At 50.1% G+C, this 17,804-nt stretch overlaps 1 protein-coding gene across 2 annotated transcripts in view; it reads left to right on the top strand.

Annotated features, from left to right (window-relative positions):
- The window catches only part of RPS6KA1 (ribosomal protein S6 kinase A1), a 40,591-nt gene extending 25,244 nt beyond the window's left edge, over nt 1–15,347 (top strand). For both annotated transcript variants that reach the window (XM_032202331.1, XM_032202330.1), the window contains 20 exons: nt 3,425–3,541; nt 4,670–4,751; nt 5,047–5,127; nt 5,931–6,010; nt 6,633–6,739; nt 7,339–7,376; nt 7,499–7,641; nt 8,201–8,271; nt 8,525–8,613; nt 8,833–8,897; nt 9,904–10,006; nt 10,311–10,438; nt 10,938–11,063; nt 11,525–11,614; nt 11,869–12,027; nt 12,244–12,405; nt 13,024–13,100; nt 13,251–13,368; nt 13,800–13,937; nt 14,251–15,347. In XM_032202331.1, the coding sequence (XP_032058222.1) occupies nt 3,425–3,541; nt 4,670–4,751; nt 5,047–5,127; nt 5,931–6,010; nt 6,633–6,739; nt 7,339–7,376; nt 7,499–7,641; nt 8,201–8,271; nt 8,525–8,613; nt 8,833–8,897; nt 9,904–10,006; nt 10,311–10,438; nt 10,938–11,063; nt 11,525–11,614; nt 11,869–12,027; nt 12,244–12,405; nt 13,024–13,100; nt 13,251–13,368; nt 13,800–13,937; nt 14,251–14,373 (2,097 nt within the window). In that variant the 3' untranslated portion in view covers nt 14,374–15,347. The remainder of the gene's footprint in view (nt 1–3,424; nt 3,542–4,669; nt 4,752–5,046; nt 5,128–5,930; nt 6,011–6,632; nt 6,740–7,338; nt 7,377–7,498; nt 7,642–8,200; nt 8,272–8,524; nt 8,614–8,832; nt 8,898–9,903; nt 10,007–10,310; nt 10,439–10,937; nt 11,064–11,524; nt 11,615–11,868; nt 12,028–12,243; nt 12,406–13,023; nt 13,101–13,250; nt 13,369–13,799; nt 13,938–14,250) is intronic.
- Nucleotides 15,348–17,804: the final 2,457 nt, after the last annotated feature.

Here is a 17,804-nt window from a genome sequence, read left to right as displayed (position 1 = left end):
AGTAAGAGGTTCCCAGAATACTCCCCTGGTGTGGAAATACCCCCAAAGTGTGAGCCTGACATGAGATTTGTGCGGTACGAGGTGGAAGTCAGGCTTCAACCTAGCAGACCACGCACATTTTCTGTGTTGTTCGAGCGGAGAAACCAAAGGCGAACAAGGAGCCGTAAGAATTGTTTTTCTTAAAACCAAAACTAAAAAAAAAAAAAAAAAAAAAAAAAAAGCCCCAACCACAAGCCCTGTTGCTGGGGAGCGGGAGCGTGAACCTGCCTCGTGGTGCGACCGAGTCGCTCGTCTCCACTGCGCATCTGCCAGCGGGGCTTTAACCACCTGCAGCTCCTCCATCCGCCAACCTCCAGCGCGCGGGGGCCTCCCTGTCCCCGGCAGCCGGCCGGCAGCGGGGCTGGGCGATGTTGAGCGGGATGGGAGAATGGAGAGGGACCCTAAGCTTCCTCGCATCTGCACCTTCCTCAAGCTGTGGCTGCACAGGAAACACCGAGCGAAGCCCTGCAGCCTGCAGCTGCCTGCTCCCAGCCAGCTCTCCAGCCCGGTCAGTATTGCCAGCCGCTCGCTCAGTTTGCCAGGGGGCTGCTTTGCTTCATTTTGGGTCGCTCCTTGCTCAGCCGAGGCTTCAGATGAGTTTTCGGAGCAGCCTGGTTTGCTTTTCTTTTTGCTCCTCGTGGAATAGTTCATTTTGTGTTGCCATTAAGCAAGCTTTGAAGCCGATGGTGAGAAACCTGGTGCAAGTGAAGGCTGTTAGTGCTACAGGTTAGTGGCACACAGGTGCTTTTGTGCTGGAGACTTGTTCTGGTGCGCAGCGAAACAAGCTGCTGGAGCTGGTCTCCAGAGCTGCAACCACTGAACTGCAAGTTACTGGATGAGTCCCTGGGGGAAGCTCCCTTGTGTCAGCAAGATGCCAAACATCTCAAAGATGTTCTCAGAAAGCTATCCGCAGCATCTCCACAGATGCCGCTTTTGGTCGAGTTGGTGTGTGTGCGTGTTTGCTGCTGGGCTCTGGCTGGCAGGCTGTGCATGCAAATCTCTGCCCGCCGGGAGATGCAGCTGGGGCTGCTGAAACCACTCACAGCCACACAGCCGGTCATGCCGTGGGCCGAGGACAAGAGTTCCTGCGGCTGTGGTCCAAGGATGGGTCCAAATGTCTCGGAGGAGGACACGAGTGTTTATTTTAAGTGCTCCTCTCTGCATAGGTGTGTGAGGCTGCAGGGTGAATTACACTCAGTTACACAAGTGCTGTTGCTGCGTAGACTTGGTTTGTTCAAATGTCTTCATGAAGATGGCAGGAGGGGAGGGAAGAAGCCCTGGCAGCCTGCAGCCAGCCATGTATTGATGCAGCTGCCCCTCAGGGTGTTTGGGATACCGGCTGCTCCTTTTACTGTGCCCGATGGCTTGTGTGGCTGCTTCTGCACCTGAATGCTCTGACCACGAGGCAGGTGGGGTGGTCAGAGCCCCTCGCGTGTGCTCACAGGAGCGTTCCTACAGCTCCCAGCTGGTCCCATCCCGGGTCTCCCAGTGAGAGGGACAACCTGGAAGGACCACAGGAGGAGTGCGAGCCTGTGGGGTCCTCTGGGCTAACTGCTGGCAGGAATGGGAAGCTGTTTGTAACCAGCTGTCTGCCACGGGCTAAGCCTCTGAATGAAACCAGAAGTGCAAAGCGGGTGGTTTAAGCTGAGAGATGGTATGGAATGTGAGAACTTGTTGGCACGGGGGTTTTAAGGGCTAGACTGCGGTCACTGAGGTGATGGTAAGAGCAAAAGGCAAGACAACGAGGGGGGAGCTTCTGTCCTGTCCTCGTACCTGTCTCATACACCCCCCTCGTGCTGTACCGCCGAGAGCGTGAGCTTCTGTGCCACATCTTAGTGTCCGAACGGTGCGGGATCTTGAGACAGCAGAGCTACCAACAAACACAGACCAAAGCCACTTCCTAATCTAGACAAAAGGCAAACAAGAGAGTGGGAAAGGAAGGGTGCGCGGTGCCATCCTGCAGGTAGGCGACCACATCCGTGTGCTCGGCGCGGCCGCCCTCCCCAGGAGGTGTGCGAGGGTGGGGAGGGGGCCGGGGCTCAGCGTGTGTGGGAGGCGGAGGCTGAAGCTTGGTTCCTGTTGTTTTTAAAAGCTGCTTTAACGAGGCGGCTTCCAGAGCACGTCTCTGAATAGTTTTAGAAAAGGAAGTCTGATTTTCCCCCACCACCACGCTTGGCAAGAGGAAAATCTAAATAAGAATCCCAGCTTTCTGGTGCTCTGTGATGGGCACACCTGCCCTAGGCTTGGAGATCAACCAAGTTTCATGCCCTTTGGAACATAATTGCTGGGCCAAATAGCAACCAGACCATGGCTAACACTGGGTAACATGGGGCTGAAGTGCTAAGAAAGCTGGACTTGCCCTCACAAGACGTGTAACCACAAGGGGTTTCTGGCCTGAGTAAGACTGGTGTCTGTAGCAGTGGGTAGTTGGCTCCAGCTCTCCCCATGGGCTGTAGGGGAGGTGCTGGAACAGGTCTGGAGCAGATGAAACCTAGGTGTAGACCCACTGGCTAGGTGTGATCCATGAGAAGTAGAAGAAAAGGCACAGCTGCAAGGCTGGAGGTGTGGAAGGTCTCTTCCTGCTTGGAGGTGGAAATAGGAAGCGGCACGAGGTGCCTGGGCTTTATGCACCAGGAGGGTGGACAAGTTTTGCTGGGGAAAGGAGGTGTTTGTGCATCATCTCGCTGTCCGTGGCTGTCCTCATACGCTCCTCAGACCACTCTGGTCTAGCTTCATTGATAAGTTTATTCTAGGTACTGCTGATTAGGTCTCTTTTCCATTTTGTTTCTTTTTTTCTTTCTTTTTTTTTTAATAAAAGAATGTGTTTTAAACAAAACATGTGCCAGAGACCTTGGCTTCCCCTCAATCTTCTTGAAGGCTTGAGTCTGTTAAAAAGCATCATCTGTATGTGCTGAAGATGCACTAAGACTTATGTTGCAGAGTTGCTCAGATTGCTGAGCAGATGGGCTCCAACATGTCTGATTTTTGCCAGCCCTGGCCGTGTTTTGACAACAGTGCTGTATTTTTGTGTTGTGGGATTTTTAGTGGCATAAACACTCCTGTTTTTGCCACCAGTGCCTTAAAAAGGAAGGTGCTTTTAAGCACTCTTCTGAAATGCAGTTCAAAGAAAGGAAAGGACAAGGGAGCGTAGCGTTTGGGGAGAATGTGGGATATTTAACAAGGCTGCCTAGTAGAAGCCTACTGGTGACTTATTTGTTCCAGATGTCGAAGCCAGGAGCTACCTGTGACAAGCACCAGCTTTTATGGTTCTCTCAGATGTGGTTCCTGCGAGTCTGCAGCTCCAGTCCTTGTTCCTTACTTGGACAAGGCTTTTTTCCTTCTTGTTCAGGAGTATATTCCCAATCAACTGTCCCCTCTTTTTCAGGGTGAAGGCGTTGTGAAGGAAATCAACATCACGCACCATGTGAAGGAGGGCTCTGAGAAAGCCGACCCTTCCCAGTTTGAGCTTCTGAAGGTTCTGGGCCAGGGCTCTTTTGGCAAGGTGAGCTGAGTTCTTCCTGTGCGTCATGCCAGATAAGTGATCTTCAGAGAGATGACAAAAGGGACTGTCCCCAGCGTAACCACCTTCCTGATTCTCACCAGATCGTGGCTAAGGAGAATCTGACTGATAAGCCCACTTAGCAAGTGGCTGCTTCTAATTTGGAAGGCAGCTGGAGAGATGCCTTCTCATAAAGGCCAGGCTGTATGACCAGAGCTCCCCTGTAAGTCTTTTTTCAGATGATCAGGAGGAAAGAAGTAGTATCCTGCTTGTGAACGCAGGTGTGGCACAAGGCAGAGGGACCTCCTGCAGCCCTCTAGCAGGCTGCCAGACTGCTTGGTCGCACTGAGGACCTGGAGGGCTGGGGCTTGCCCCTCTCTTCTCAGAAACGATGCTGTGAACCAGGGCTGGGTTTGGCCCCTGTTTACAGTCCAGTTTCCCTTCTGTGAAGGGTGAAGGAAGTAGCCTGTAACTCTTATCTATTTCAAAGTTCAAGCAGTCCAGGTCTTTTTGCAAGACCGTCTGTTCCCACGTTAAGTCTTCAGCTTCGTTTCAGTCAGTTGCCATCACCAACAGTGAGGGCTCATGCAGCAGCAGCAGTGGGCTTTACTGCAAAGAATGGCAGAGGCTTTTTGAAGCTGTCTAAAACCAGGCAGTACGGCACACCAGGGAAGGGAAGGAGGTAAAAAAAAAACAGCAAGGATTTCTGAACAGTGAGTTGATCTTGCTGTCAAACTGGCGTGTCACCAGGAGGCTTTGTGGTACGTCAAAACACCACAGTGAGTCTCCCAGGATGTCGGACACCGAGTGGCAGGAGCTGAGAGTAGGTGGGGTGACTTCTGTAGTGGTTGCTTCAAGCTAGGAACACGAGGCTGCTCAGGACACTTAGTCACAGCTCCCAGGCATCAGTCACAGCCCCATGATAACTGCAGGAAGGAGCAAGAGGTGTGGAAGCCTGGTGGAGGAAAGTGCAGAATAAAAGCATGAGTGCTGTAATGGCTGGAGACAGGGTGTGAGACATCCACACACAGCACTTCCCTGAAAACCTCATGGGGTTTGCCACTCTGGGAGGCATCCAGCTCCTGGTGCTAATGTTTAGTGCTTAGCTCGTGTGTTCTTCTTCTGCCTCAGGTTTTCTTGGTGAGAAAAATAACACCACCAGACAGCAACCATCTCTATGCCATGAAAGTGCTCAAGAAGGCAACACTGAAAGGTAGGAGAGTCTTACTGTGATGCTCTTTTCCTCCATGGATGGCGAGTGGCACTGGGAAAATGTCACAGCAGTCACTGCTGGCCCTGGGGTGATATGGCTGAAAGAGAAGTATCTTCACCTCAGTCAGAGGTAAAGATACCTTGTCTTTCTGTATCCAAGAGACCACTGTTGCAGTGCTGGAGGTAGAAAAGATCTGCATCAAACCGCCTGATCTTTTTAGGACTAGGGGCAAGGCTGGTGCTGGGGTACTGTGTGCCTTTCTCAGTGCCTGAGCTGTTCCTCTCCTTTCCCACAGTGCGTGATCGTGTAAGGACAAAGATAGAAAGGGATATCCTGGCTGATGTAAACCATCCCTTTGTGGTGAAACTCCACTACGGTGAGTGAAAAACCAGCTGGGACACTGGGAGAGGGTACCTAGCTGTGCTTTCTGCCTGAGGGCTGCAGCCCTGAGCAGACACTGACTGCTTTTAAGCACAATAAAGACTCTGCTCCAGGTGTGCCTGCTGTGAGCAGGTAGAGAAGCATGAGGCATCCAGCAGCAGGCTGGTTGGAGGCTGCTGAGAGATTCTTGTGGTCCCTAACAAGTTTCAGATGCTGAAATGGTGAAGGGGCCTTTATCAGTCTGCATCCCTCACTGGCTGTGCTGCTCCAGAGCCTTCACAGTCCCCTTAAAGCAAATCTTTCTCTGGAAAGGCCTTTGGTCTCCAGCCCATTCTAGCAGTTGAATGGGGAACAGGGCATTGACCAGGAGAAGAGGTTTAAACATCAAACCCTTGGGATTAAAATATTAATGCAGGAGAAACTGAGAAAGCAGAGTTAACTGGTCAAGCCAGAGTAGGGCAGGATTAACGCTCTGACTCTGGGGAAATTGAAGATGCCTTCTTTCCCTGTAAAATGACCAATGTATCTCTCGGTAGGGTATCACTGGTGGTAAGGGAACAAATCCTACATAAAATGACACTTCTATGCAGTGCCATAGTCTTACTGGTGAGCTTCCCTTAAAACATTATGGGCAGGCTATCTCATTTACCCCAAATAATTAGCCCTACCTGTGTGTAACCTACAAACAATGGAGGGCATCTGCACAGCTAAAGCCACTGGGATTTAAGTGATTACTGTAACACCACTGAGCTTTCTCTGAGCAGAGGGGTCTGATTCCTGCTCTGGCTTGTGTTTCAGCATTCCAGACAGAGGGGAAGCTGTATCTCATCTTGGATTTCCTCAGAGGAGGTGACCTTTTCACTCGGCTTTCCAAAGAGGTGGGTATATTCTGGCATCGTGGTGGGTTCCTGGGGCTCTCAGTTCACATGTGCTTAGTTACCTGGAGAAGCGATTGACTCCTGCAGAGTCTTTGAGAGGGATAAAAAACCTCCAACCTGCTGCTAGCCCACAGCTGGCAGGAGGAGAGGATGTCTCAGGAACCCTGTCCTCTGGCAGAAAAGCACCAGCACAGAGGCAGCTCTCACCTCCTCAGAGGCTTCTGCCAAGCATCACATTAAGAATGAAACCAAGCACGTGCCGTGTTCTGCTGTGGTGTTGTCTAGATGTGTTGTTTCACTGGGACAGGGTGAGGACATGAAACGGGAGGGGCAGCAAGTTGTGCCAGATGAAGCCAACTGGGAACATAACCTGGTTAATGTAAACATTGAGGGGTTTTGTTATTTTTTTTTTAAACTGTCTGCTACCTAGCAACCTTGTTTGTTTGAGTATTGATGCTCAATTTGATGCTCTAGGGTGGAGGGCAAAACCTGTGAAACTTTGGTCTGAAAAAGCAGAAGGGAGAAATATGGGTGTGAAAGCAGCTGCCTGGGTGCAGCTGAAGTGGTCCTGCTGCCAGGGTTATAACCCCGGTGCCTGTCTGCTTCCTCTCCCTTACCACAGGTCATGTTCACGGAGGAGGATGTGAAGTTCTACCTAGCAGAGCTGGCTCTGGGACTCGACCATTTGCACAGCCTGGGAATCATATACAGGGATCTCAAACCGGAAAAGTACGTGTGGCACAGCTGAGCCAGGGATCCGAGTTCAGTCCTGAGCCCGCTGTCAGAACCCAGCCTTGTTCCACACAGCCAAAGCTGACTAACGCCCCCAGGCCAACCAGATGGGAGGCAGCAGAGCAGATCAGCAAGGCTCTTGCTCCTCACATCAGCAGTTACGGCCAGGAGCACTGTGGAGGCAGCATGTGTGCACCACATGTCTGAGCATTAATCCTGAGCCAGCTCTGGGCTCCAGCTTAAGCAATTGAGAGCCTTTGGAGGGAAAAGGCACCACACGGGGCCTCTGAAGAGGTGTATAGCAGCTGCATGACTCAGTTGTTCTTACCTGGGATATGTGGGGGATCAAAGGTGCTGTAACCTGCTGCCTCATTTGTTCAATGGGAAGTTGAGTGTATAGAGAGAACGGGGCTGCTTTCTCCTGCTTATGCTTTGGTGATGGAGTTTGAAGTGCTGGGGTTGGAAGGAACAAATAACTTTCTTCTCTGGAGTTCTAGGAACATCTCTGATCAGCCTCCAAGGCATGTGCTGGTTCTAACCAGCCTTTTTGCAGATAATAATGTTGTTTTGTTTTCTTTTTTTCATCTACGCTGCAGCATCCTCCTGGATGAAGAAGGACACATCAAACTCACAGGTAAAGCACTCCACAAAAACACTGTGCTCCAGCAAGCCTGGTTCTTAATACAGAGCTTTGCTTCGACCTCTCCACTCTGTCAGAGCAGATAGGTACATGCTAATGGTTTTTCTCATACGTAGATTTTGGCTTGAGTAAGGAGGCTATTGACCACGAGAAGAAAGCCTATTCCTTCTGTGGGACGGTGGAATACATGGCACCAGAAGTCGTGAACCGTCAGGGCCATTCCCACAGTGCTGACTGGTGGTCCTACGGGGTCTTAATGGTACGTACCAAACCGTGCCTTCAGAAATCTGGCTGCTCAGCAGCTGCTCAAGAGCTCTGAAATCCCCTTGCATGATTCTGCATGTCTAAGAGATGTGCTGACCTGGGGATGTTCTCAGTGCTCCCTGGAAGGACGCTGTAACAGGCTGCTCAGGCAGTGTGGGCTCGCAGCCAGGGATGCCCGTTTCTCAGGGGATGCAAAGCTCCTGTGGCTGTCCCGGTGCTGGGCTGTGCAGCGTGGGGTGCACGTGTGGGCATCCGTGTCAGCCCCAGTGCCGGGCTGGTGGTTGCTGTGCGGATCTGGTGCCACCATCTGGCAGCTGCTGAATCCAAGGGCTCCTAGGAGCAGGCGCTGGCTTGAGCATATCCCTGCTATGAACTGATACCAGGCTCCCTTCTGAGAATATGATGTCTGCTATCTTACTTCAGAGCTAGGCTTTTGATCGCTTACAAGGCTTTTTCTAGCTTTGGAGAATTCCCTGCTGAAGGTGTAATGAGATCTGTGCAGCCCTCAGACTTGCTCATACATGTGACCTCCCCTTGTTCTCTTTCCCTCCCAGTTTGAAATGCTCACTGGCTCGCTGCCGTTCCAGGGGAAGGATCGTAAGGAGACAATGACCCTCATCCTCAAGTAAGAGGAGTTTCTCTTCCGTGTGTGTATAAAGAGGGCAAGCTTGCTGCTCTTCCTCTGAGCATGTTGCAGTTTGGGGCTTCTCACAACTTAATGGCATTACACCGCGAGTGGTTTGGTATCAACAGTTAGTTTGAAGGGTGCAGTATAAAATGCCAAACAGATTGTTGTACTTTCAGGGGTGGAGGTACTGCAGTTGGCTTGTGGGTTGACTTCTTTAAACCTGCAACTGATTGCATAACTTCCCCTCTAGAGCAAAGCTGGGCATGCCTCAGTTCCTGAGCTCTGAAGCACAGAGCCTCCTGCGAGCCCTTTTCAAAAGGAATCCAGCCAACAGATTAGGTAAGACATTTTTTGTTTCTGAATACACCTGATGCTGTATCTGGGCCTCTCACGTCCTAGTGGGTCAGCAGCATGTTTGCACTTGTGCTGGGTTAATGGGCTTGGTTCATTACAGCCAGGTTCCCCGTAATACCTGGTTGTGTTGCATACGTGCTAATAGCCTTCGCCTTGCTGGTGGTCCTGATTAAACATTTCGTGCTCCACGCCTGCCTCTTTCAGGTTCTGGTCCAGATGGGGCAGAAGAGATAAAGCGCCATCCTTTCTACTCCACTATTGACTGGAATGTGAGTATCAGGAATTCAACAGCAAACTTCCACGCCACACAGCACCAGTGCTGCACCTCTCTTGACTGGAGTAATTGCAGTTCTGCTGCTTGCAGCCTCACCAGCCATGGCAGCGCTGCCAATCTGTGTTCCCATCTATTTTAATTATCCTTCCTGAAACTACAGTGCTGTTTGCCATGCAAGTAACTGTCTCATACCTGAGTTGCCTATGATCTCACCCTAAATTTCCTGATTTCTCAGAAGTAAGGTGCAGGTTATAGCTGGGGTTTGGCACAACAGGAGTTGCCTTGCATGGAGTAGGAAGGACTCAGGGAAACTTTTCTGGCCAGGCGATGCGTTGTTCTGTACAGAGAAGCAGGGCAATAACTGAATCTGCATTTCCCAATTGCTTCTGGCCAACTCCCTGCTTTACCACGGAATTTTATTTCTTCCCTGTTTTCCCTTACTTCAGAAGTGATTTTGAAGAGCAATCTTTTAATGCTTTCGAGGCACCCAGCAAGCTGCTAGAATGAACCTCCAGCATTGCTGTCAAGCTCATTTCAAATTTTTGCTAGAAGAAGCAATTTAAAAAGGATACTCGCGGAGGTGCTGGGATATGGATGTCCTCCTGGGGCATTTCCTCTGGCTGTCCCTGGAGGCACATGTGACAGCAAAGCGTTAATGGTGGTTAGGAAGCAGTAGAAGGGCCTGGTGAAGTAAATACTTCATGGATACTGCTTTTGGAGTGGGGCCAAGTTGCACATAGAAGACTTTTTTTTTTTTTTTTTTCCCTTGAATGCTGTATTGTGGGTGGTAGAAATTCATAGTATTTCTCCACAAACTGACTCAAAAGTACCCTCCTGGCAAAGAAGTCATCTCCCAGACTGCTGAGCTGTAGTTAAATACAAAGTCACGAGGCTGCTTCTGGTTCTGCAAAGTCTCTTAGCCTCTCATTCCTAGCAGCTCTTTGCACCCTTCTGAGTGCACTGACCTATCAAAGCACTTTCAATCTGCCTTTACTTTGCAGAAGCTGTACCGAAGAGAAATCAAACCACCCTTCAAGCCTGCAGTAGGCCAGCCTGATGACACCTTTTATTTTGACACAGAATTTACATCACGTACACCAAAAGGTTTGTATGAATTCATGCAGCCAAAGCTTCCTGTGTGGAATAATACTGTACGGATTATTATGGGATTGCCTATGCCATTAGCACAAGGTTTGCCTCCTTTTAGTGCTGCCTGCTTCAGGTAGTGGCAGCAGTGAGGAGTGCTAGCTGTAGACATGCAAAGTGTTATTGGTGAGCTCAGAGCTGCGTGGTATGGCTTTTGTCTGGAATAACCTCAAGAGGAGCTGTAGCTTCTGGGGAGCAAGGGGAAGGCTTCTGCTTCCACACGGCCAGCCCTTCTTAAGTTTTCTTTCAAATCCTGTTGCAGATTCCCCAGGCATCCCCCCTAGTGCAGGGGCCCATCAGCTCTTCCGAGGCTTCAGTTTTGTGGCGACAGGATTGATGGAGGATGGCAAGGTGAAACCTGCCCAGCCCCCTCTGCACTCAGTGGTACAGGTAAAAAGTGGGACAGAGGAGCAACTGTGCTGAAGCTGCAGTAACTCTGCAGAGAACTCCAGAGGGGGGTTGCAGGACCCGTGTGCTGTTTGGAGCAGGGCTAAAGGAAAGCCTGCGACCGTGTTATTCTGTTTTGAATTCTTGCATCCTGTTGTTCTTTCTTTTCTATTGACTGTCATGGGCAAAGGTCAGCAGGGCACTTCGAGTCTGTTTGCTTTCCTCTCTCCAGGCGGACCCGTGCTAGTGGGAGGTCTGTGCAAACGCTTGCAGGTTGCAAGGTGCCACAAAAATGCACCATGCTAGATGCAGATAGCGTTAGCCTACTGACCTATATTTGCCTTGTTCTCTTCTCCTCCCTCTTCCCAGCAGGGAGGAGAAGCTGTGGGATGTAGCAGACAGCAGTCTGTCAGTTTGCTCTGCGTTGCAGTTAACTCATTGAGTTGCACAAACTGTTCCCTGAACTCTCCCAGCTCATCTGCTCTCCATTCTCCTGTTGCAGCAACTGCACGGCAAGAATGTCCAGTTCAACGACGGCTACGTGGTGAAGGAGGCAATTGGTGTTGGCTCCTACTCAGTGTGTAAACGCTGCATTCATAAAGCAACCAACATGGAGTACGCAGTCAAGGTTTGAGATTCACACTCTAAATTGAACTCCCCTGGTAGATTTCTGTTCATCCCCACAATGACCAAAATAATACCAAAGAATAAAATTGCCTTCCCTGCTTGTGTCGGGCCTAAATGTATAATTTTTGTGCTTGTATACTGCACAAGCTTTTTTATCTAGAAGTAGTGGGGAAACAGCGTTCCCCTCTCTCACGGAGGGAGGACAGCTCTTGCCTTTCTTTGCAAAGCTTGCTGTGGCTATGCCAGATCTTAGCAGATAACCTAGACATAAACTTTGGGGTCTGGGGACACAAAACCATTGAAGCAACTGGGGGATTTCTTGCGCTTATTGCTACAGAGGGCAGGGGACAGGGAATAGATATAGTACTATATATCTGCAGCACTCTAAACATTCAGCTGCTTTGCTCTGTCCTGGCTGCTTCCCCATCCAGTTGTTGCTAATGCTTGTCTGTACTCGTGCAGGTTATTGACAAAAGCAAGAGAGACCCTTCCGAAGAAATCGAAATCCTCCTGCGATACGGGCAGCATCCCAACATCATTACCTTGAAAGATGTGAGTGTAACTTGAATGACTTCTCATGTATATGTTTATGAAGTGCAGACCAGTCTGCAGGGCTCAGAATGCAGCTCCAGCATGGGCAGCCCAATGGCACTGCTCCTTGTATCACTTTGGGGTGGGGAAACATCCACGCAGTACAGATCCCACCGCTGCACTGTGGGCTTCTGTCTGCTTCTTGGTGGTAGAAATACAAAAGGGAAGCTTGTGAAGCAGTTTTTGATTAACCCCCTCCATATTTGCTTTGCTAGGTTTATGATGATGGGAAGTATGTGTATCTGGTGACTGAGCTGATGAGAGGAGGGGAGCTGCTGGATAAAATCCTCAGACAGAAATTTTTCTCGGAGAGGGAGGCCAGTTCGGTCCTGCACACGATCTGTAAAACGGTGGAATATCTGCATTCTCAAGGGGTGAGTATGGTTACATCTGTTTTCCTAGGCAGCTGCCGGGCATTGCACTGCACTTCCTCTCCTCCAGGGAGTAACTGTGCCTGTCAGGACTATTGTTTCTTGTGTTGCTGTCTTGGCAAGCCAGATGTGGGGCCAGAGCAGGGGCTGAGTGTCTTGATGCAGCTCCAGCCCTATGTTTTCTTGGGGTATGAGAATGGCACTTTCTTCTCTCCGCAGGTAGTTCACAGGGACTTGAAACCCAGCAATATTCTCTATGTGGATGAGTCAGGGAACCCTGAGAGCATTCGCATTTGTGACTTTGGCTTTGCCAAGCAGCTAAGGGCTGAGAATGGCCTTCTCATGACTCCTTGTTATACTGCAAACTTCGTGGCACCCGAGGTAAGCAACTTATGGACTTCAGTGGCTCTCACTTCCCTCCCCAAGACTGTTCTCTTTCTGCACAGATAGGTCTAACTCCTGCCTGTTTTGGCATATTAGGTAATAATAGGTAATTACAGAAATAACAGCACTTGGAGTACTGAACAAATGTGGGGGCTTCAGCGCAGTTGCAGTGCAGTCCTCCAGCTTGCCCTGTCCTTACCTCTGCAGCTGCTGGGGGCTTTGCTTAGGGCAGTGAGACTTTAAAATCCAGTGATTTTTGTAGGCTGCTTCTCTTCCTGATTAACTGACCTGTCAAAAGAGGTGGGGTTATTTTCCCTTTCTGTGTCTTGGTGTGGAAGAAAGAAAAAGCTGAGAAGCAATGGAACATACATGCAGTGTCACCGCATCGTAACTTCTTTCCCGCTTGTCATTTTGATGTGGCTGGGGGGTTTCCTCTGTTCCATGAAGCCAAGGTCTGATGGGAATGCTGACCTTTAGTCCCTGACTTAGCTGTTCAGTAGGGCTTTAGAAGCTTTGCATACAGACTACATGCAGGGGTCACGCCGCTCTTTGCAAGCTGATAGGAGCTCAACGACAAGAGCTAAACACTTTTTCTCCTTTGCTTACTCTTTCCAGGTACTAAAGCGGCAAGGCTACGATGAGGGCTGTGACATCTGGAGCCTGGGAGTTCTCCTTTACACAATGCTTGCAGGGTAAGTGCCTCCGTCGTGTTGGAAGGCAACAATGGAGACCGATGCCCTTGCCCTGAGCTGTGCTCTCCTCGTGGATTACTGCTACCTGGAGTCCCTCCTTGACCTGGGTACAGGACAGTAACTCACACGCTTGTTCTCTTCTCTCCTCAGCTGCACTCCATTTGCAAACGGGCCCAGTGACACTCCGGAAGAGATCCTGACCCGAATAGGCGGGGGGAAGTTCTCTGTCAGTGGAGGCAACTGGGACACTATTTCTGACTTGTCCAAGGCACGGTTTGATATTCAGCTGCATCACATTAAAGGGTTGGGGTCAGGCACGGCCAGTTGCTGTGAGGCGAGTTCAAAGCAGGTTGGGGAGGGAGGGCAGAAGGGAGAGGAGAAAGGCAGCGGCGTAGCTTCTACCCCATCCACAGCTTCCCCATAAACAGCTCAGCAGTGTGCCTCTGCCTGCTTTGTTCTAGCTCTGGTTGTGAATATTTGCATGCAGCACCAACCTCATGCTTGAGCCATGCTGGGTTTGTTGCTGTGTTATACCTCCCAGGCCCACTGGGAACATATTTTATACAAAAGGGGATTGATGTCTGGGGTCCTTAAACTTGGCCTCTGAATTTAAATCCTAATTTGGGAGCAGGTGGGTGGTATTTTTTCCTTTAAAGTGTGAAGTCTTCTCAAGTCTGACTTTCCAAACGATGCCTTTAGGATCTGGTATCAAAGATGCTTCACGTAGATCCTCACCAGCGCCTAACAGCCAAACAGGTCCTGCAGCATCCGTGGATAACTCAGAAGGACAGCTTACCCCAGAGCCAGCTGAATCACCAAGACGTTCAGCTTGTAAAGGTACAAAATCTGCGCTGGGTTCCTCGTGTACCTTGGGCTCTTTGGAAAGCAGTTGTCCTGCTAAAACCTTGGTGATAGCATTGTGGGCAGAGCAGGGTGGAAGGTCGTAGAGCTCTGGGCCAGGAGAAGCAATACAGAGCTTTTTTAGCAGGAAAGCTTAGGAAGAAGGTTCTTTAACTGCATGTCAATAAGGGAGGGAGATTTAAAGGAAAAAGAAATGCTGCTGGCTTTGTTTGGGGGTGTGGCAACTCTGCTCCTTTATCTTGTAAAGCCTCTTCAGCATCTGAATGACTTCTCATGCCTTCTCTCCAAGGGGGCGATGGCTGCCACCTACTCTGCACTGAACAGCTCCAAGCCAAGCCCCCAGCTGAAGCCCATCGAATCTTCCATTCTGGCACAGAGGCGGGTGAAGAAGCTTCCTTCCACCACACTGTGAAACCGGGGCAGCCTGCAGCAGCGCGGTGCAGTGCGGTCACCAGACTTTGCACGACCTACTGAAGACGGGGGGCAGGAAACTGGGTAGTCAGTGCCTGCAAAGGAGCTCCCTCGAGGACTTTTTCTCAAATCCACGTCAAGGCCAAGTGCCTTCCGCCCCGAAAGACTTGTTCCTCCTTGTGTGGACTGATCTTTGCTGAGAGAACTTCACTGTAAAACTTTTTTGAAGTGTAAATTGTCAATTTTTAAAGACATCCATCTGTGTATATGAGAACTAGAATGTATAACTGATGTCAAGTGGCACTAAAAAGCAGCTCTGATTCACCCTTTCCCGTGTAGGGCCAGATACTTGTTGTAGCTACATCATTTCTTGGAATTGATCTGTTTCAACGCCAATGCAGCTGGAAGACTACAGAATGTTTGGGTTTTTAGGCTTTGGGTTTTTCCTCCCTTAAAGCTCTGGCTGCCCTTCCCAAAGTCAAACTTGCAGCCTCCCAGCCAGCAGCACTTGTGTTTGTAAAGACCTTCTCCCCCCCCCTCCGCCTCACTGTGCGTGTTCAGAGTGTAAGGTCGGTTTTCAGACTCAGTTTCTTCCTTTTCCTTCTGCCCTCCCCTGGGCCACGCAGCAGTTCTCTGAACAAAATAAACCCCGTGTTTTCCAGACCCTCCTGTAGATGCTCAGATCTCCAGAATACCTGCTAGGTTTGGCTCATCCCTTCCCCCTGCCCTCCCGTCTTCATGTGAGCTCATCCCAGGGCTCCCTGGGGATCCTGGCGCCCAGGCAGGTGTGGACAACAAAGAACCTTCTCCTCAGCAAAGCTGGGGCTTTGGGCTGGCTCTTACCCTCGTTGGTTTTCCTTTCACTCTGCAGGAATCTGTGAAACAAACCATCCTTTTTTTTAATTTAACTTTGTTCTACAGCTGGTAACTCAGGGTTTCTTTCTGAACTGTACAATAAACGTGTCACTCAGTTGATGTTATTTTACTGACTGACTTCTAGCTGCAGAATAAGCGACCCCAGCCCTCTCCCCCTGTCATGTGGGGATAACGACTCTTGGCTGCCTCTTGGGAGAGCTGCAAAGCTTTTTCATCTGGCCCTGTGATGAGAAAACCAGCAGTGCTGTAGTTGGGCTGCGTGTTATGCCACCTTCCCTCAGGTGCAGTACGTCACTTTGCAGCGGGAAATAACTAGAATTAATTGTGGAATAAGGCAGTAATCAACATGAAAGGTGGCAGGATGTGGGCTGCGGAGGGGAGCTTCTCTCAGGACATTTTAACATTTGTAGAAACCAATGCTTGGAGGTAAACTGTGCTAAAAATGTATTCCAGACCCGTTCTCACTTGCAGGGAATTGCTAGAACTCTCCTGGCTCAGTGGTGGCTGTTCCTCGGGAGGAGCAGGAGAACTATGAAGACTGCAGGTGCTCAAGAATGCGACCGAAGTCAGTAAATGTTCTCATGAATTTCTCCTACTTTGGCCTGATCATATAATGAGAGGGGACACTTGCTTGTTGCTTTGTCCTTTTGCTTAGTCCTGGTTGACTCTAAAATGGAGAATTCAAAAAAAATCTCTAAAATGTACAGCTTTCTTCTTCCTCCTCCACCCTTACCCAGGCAGGTCCTGTTTTACTCTGGAGCAGCCAGCGAGAGGCTGCAGTAGGGATTCTTTCAATATTTATTCCAAGTGCTGTCCTAGTGCCCAGTGCCTCTGAGAGGAGAAGGCCAGTGTCAGTGCATGCTCCATCCCCTCACCGGGATTGCCGCAGCCCCCAGCAGAGCTGGATTTAATGCTTTAAGGCTGGATCGATGCCCTTGATCTGCCTGTGCTGGGTTTACTCTGCTGTGCTTTGGGAGTCAGCGAAGATAAATTGATGGAGTGGCATCTGTTGTAGCAGAGGTGTTTGCTCTAATACGCCCAGTGGTTTCCTTGCATCAGAGGGGCTTGTCGGGGATAACGGGACTTTGTGCTGAAGGCAGCAGAGCCCTGGCTGCGCACGTTGCCTTCCCTTACAATACCTGCTCCTGGCACGGCGCTCGTACTGCTGCCAGTGAACCTGCCTTACGTTCACCGCTGTGTGCTGACTGGTGCCAGTGGCAGCAAATGTTGGGTACCTTAAACAAGTGCAGTCGCTAGAAACGGCTTTGTGTGGAGCCTGGCTCAGTCTCCGTGGGTTGAAGCAGGCACCGCAGGAACTTTTTGGGCTGTTTCCTTTTGCCCTGTTTTGGGCTTCAAGGGCTGGTCTGAAGCAGTCGGATGGCAGCGCTGGTCAGGACGGTCTCAAACCAAACGTTCCCCCTGCTGGAAGGGTAGGCTGCATGTCTGTGTGAAACCATACGTGTCTGAAAACCAGCCAGGAACAACGCTGCGCCCTGGGTATAATCCTCCCTGCGGCAGTGCTGCTGTGAGGCCAGCTGGGGACAGCTCCACGGTGTTTAGGAGAGCAGGGACAGGGGCGCTGAGCCCTGCGGTCACAGCCAGCTGTCCCCTGGGCCCGCCGGCACCACAGAAGGGCTGCCCCTTGCTTTCCAGGCTGTTTTTAGCCAAGTTGTTACGAGCGATCCTTCTGTAAGTTAAAAACTAAGTTTTGATTTTTAGCTCCAAATCAACAAAGTGCTGTTACTTTTTTAATTCCAGTGCTCAATAAAAATGGACTTGTTGATCTTTCTGTGTATGAGAACTGTAGGCATTTGTATGGGCCCCCCTTTGTGGTTTTCCCCTGACAGTATTAAACCTTCCCCAAAATACAGCTGGGACCAACTGCTCTCATCTTAATTGAGATTGCGTTACTTGGGCTGCAAGTGGGGCCTGCGCTGAGCTGGAGTTCTTAAACCTGGTGGGGAGAAGCCAGCAGATGCCTTGGAGAAGCCCAAAGGGCTGCTCTCACGAGAGCTTGAGGCCATTCAGCTCAAACGTGGGTCAAAGAGGATGTGCAGGCTACCTTCCTTCTCAATTTGAACAGGGACAGCGATGTGTTTAATTTTCACACACAGAGAAATCTTGAGAAGGAAAACTGCTTGTGTTATTTCAGGTGTTTAATAGGCAACTTGACCTTTAAGATTTCGTCCTGTACGTCTATACGAAAGCTCAAGGGAGCAGAAATCCTAGAATCCAGCCTCCGATCGCTGAGTCTACCTGGAAGTATCGTGTTAATCCACAGACAAGGAGCCTGGAAATAATGTTGAGCATCTCTCTTTGTATGACTCCAGCTTTTGTATAAGAAAGGTTAAGCCTTCTGATTTGGGGGCATAAATCAGCGATGTTCTCTGTTGTAAAAGGTTGACCCAGCTGAGAGGCTGTTTTCCTTCTTCCCACTGTGTAAAGTAGTCGTGCCTTCCTCTTAATGCCACGGGACTGACCTCTGTCAAATTAAACAGAGCATAAATAAACGTATTTTGGCCTGAGAAATATTCCCATCATGAATACTCGGGCTGT

Source organism: Aythya fuligula, chromosome 23 (assembly GCF_009819795.1).
Source record: "Aythya fuligula isolate bAytFul2 chromosome 23, bAytFul2.pri, whole genome shotgun sequence".
Taxonomy (NCBI): domain Eukaryota; kingdom Metazoa; phylum Chordata; class Aves; order Anseriformes; family Anatidae; genus Aythya; species Aythya fuligula.
This window is presented reverse-complemented; position numbering and strand designations above follow the sequence as displayed.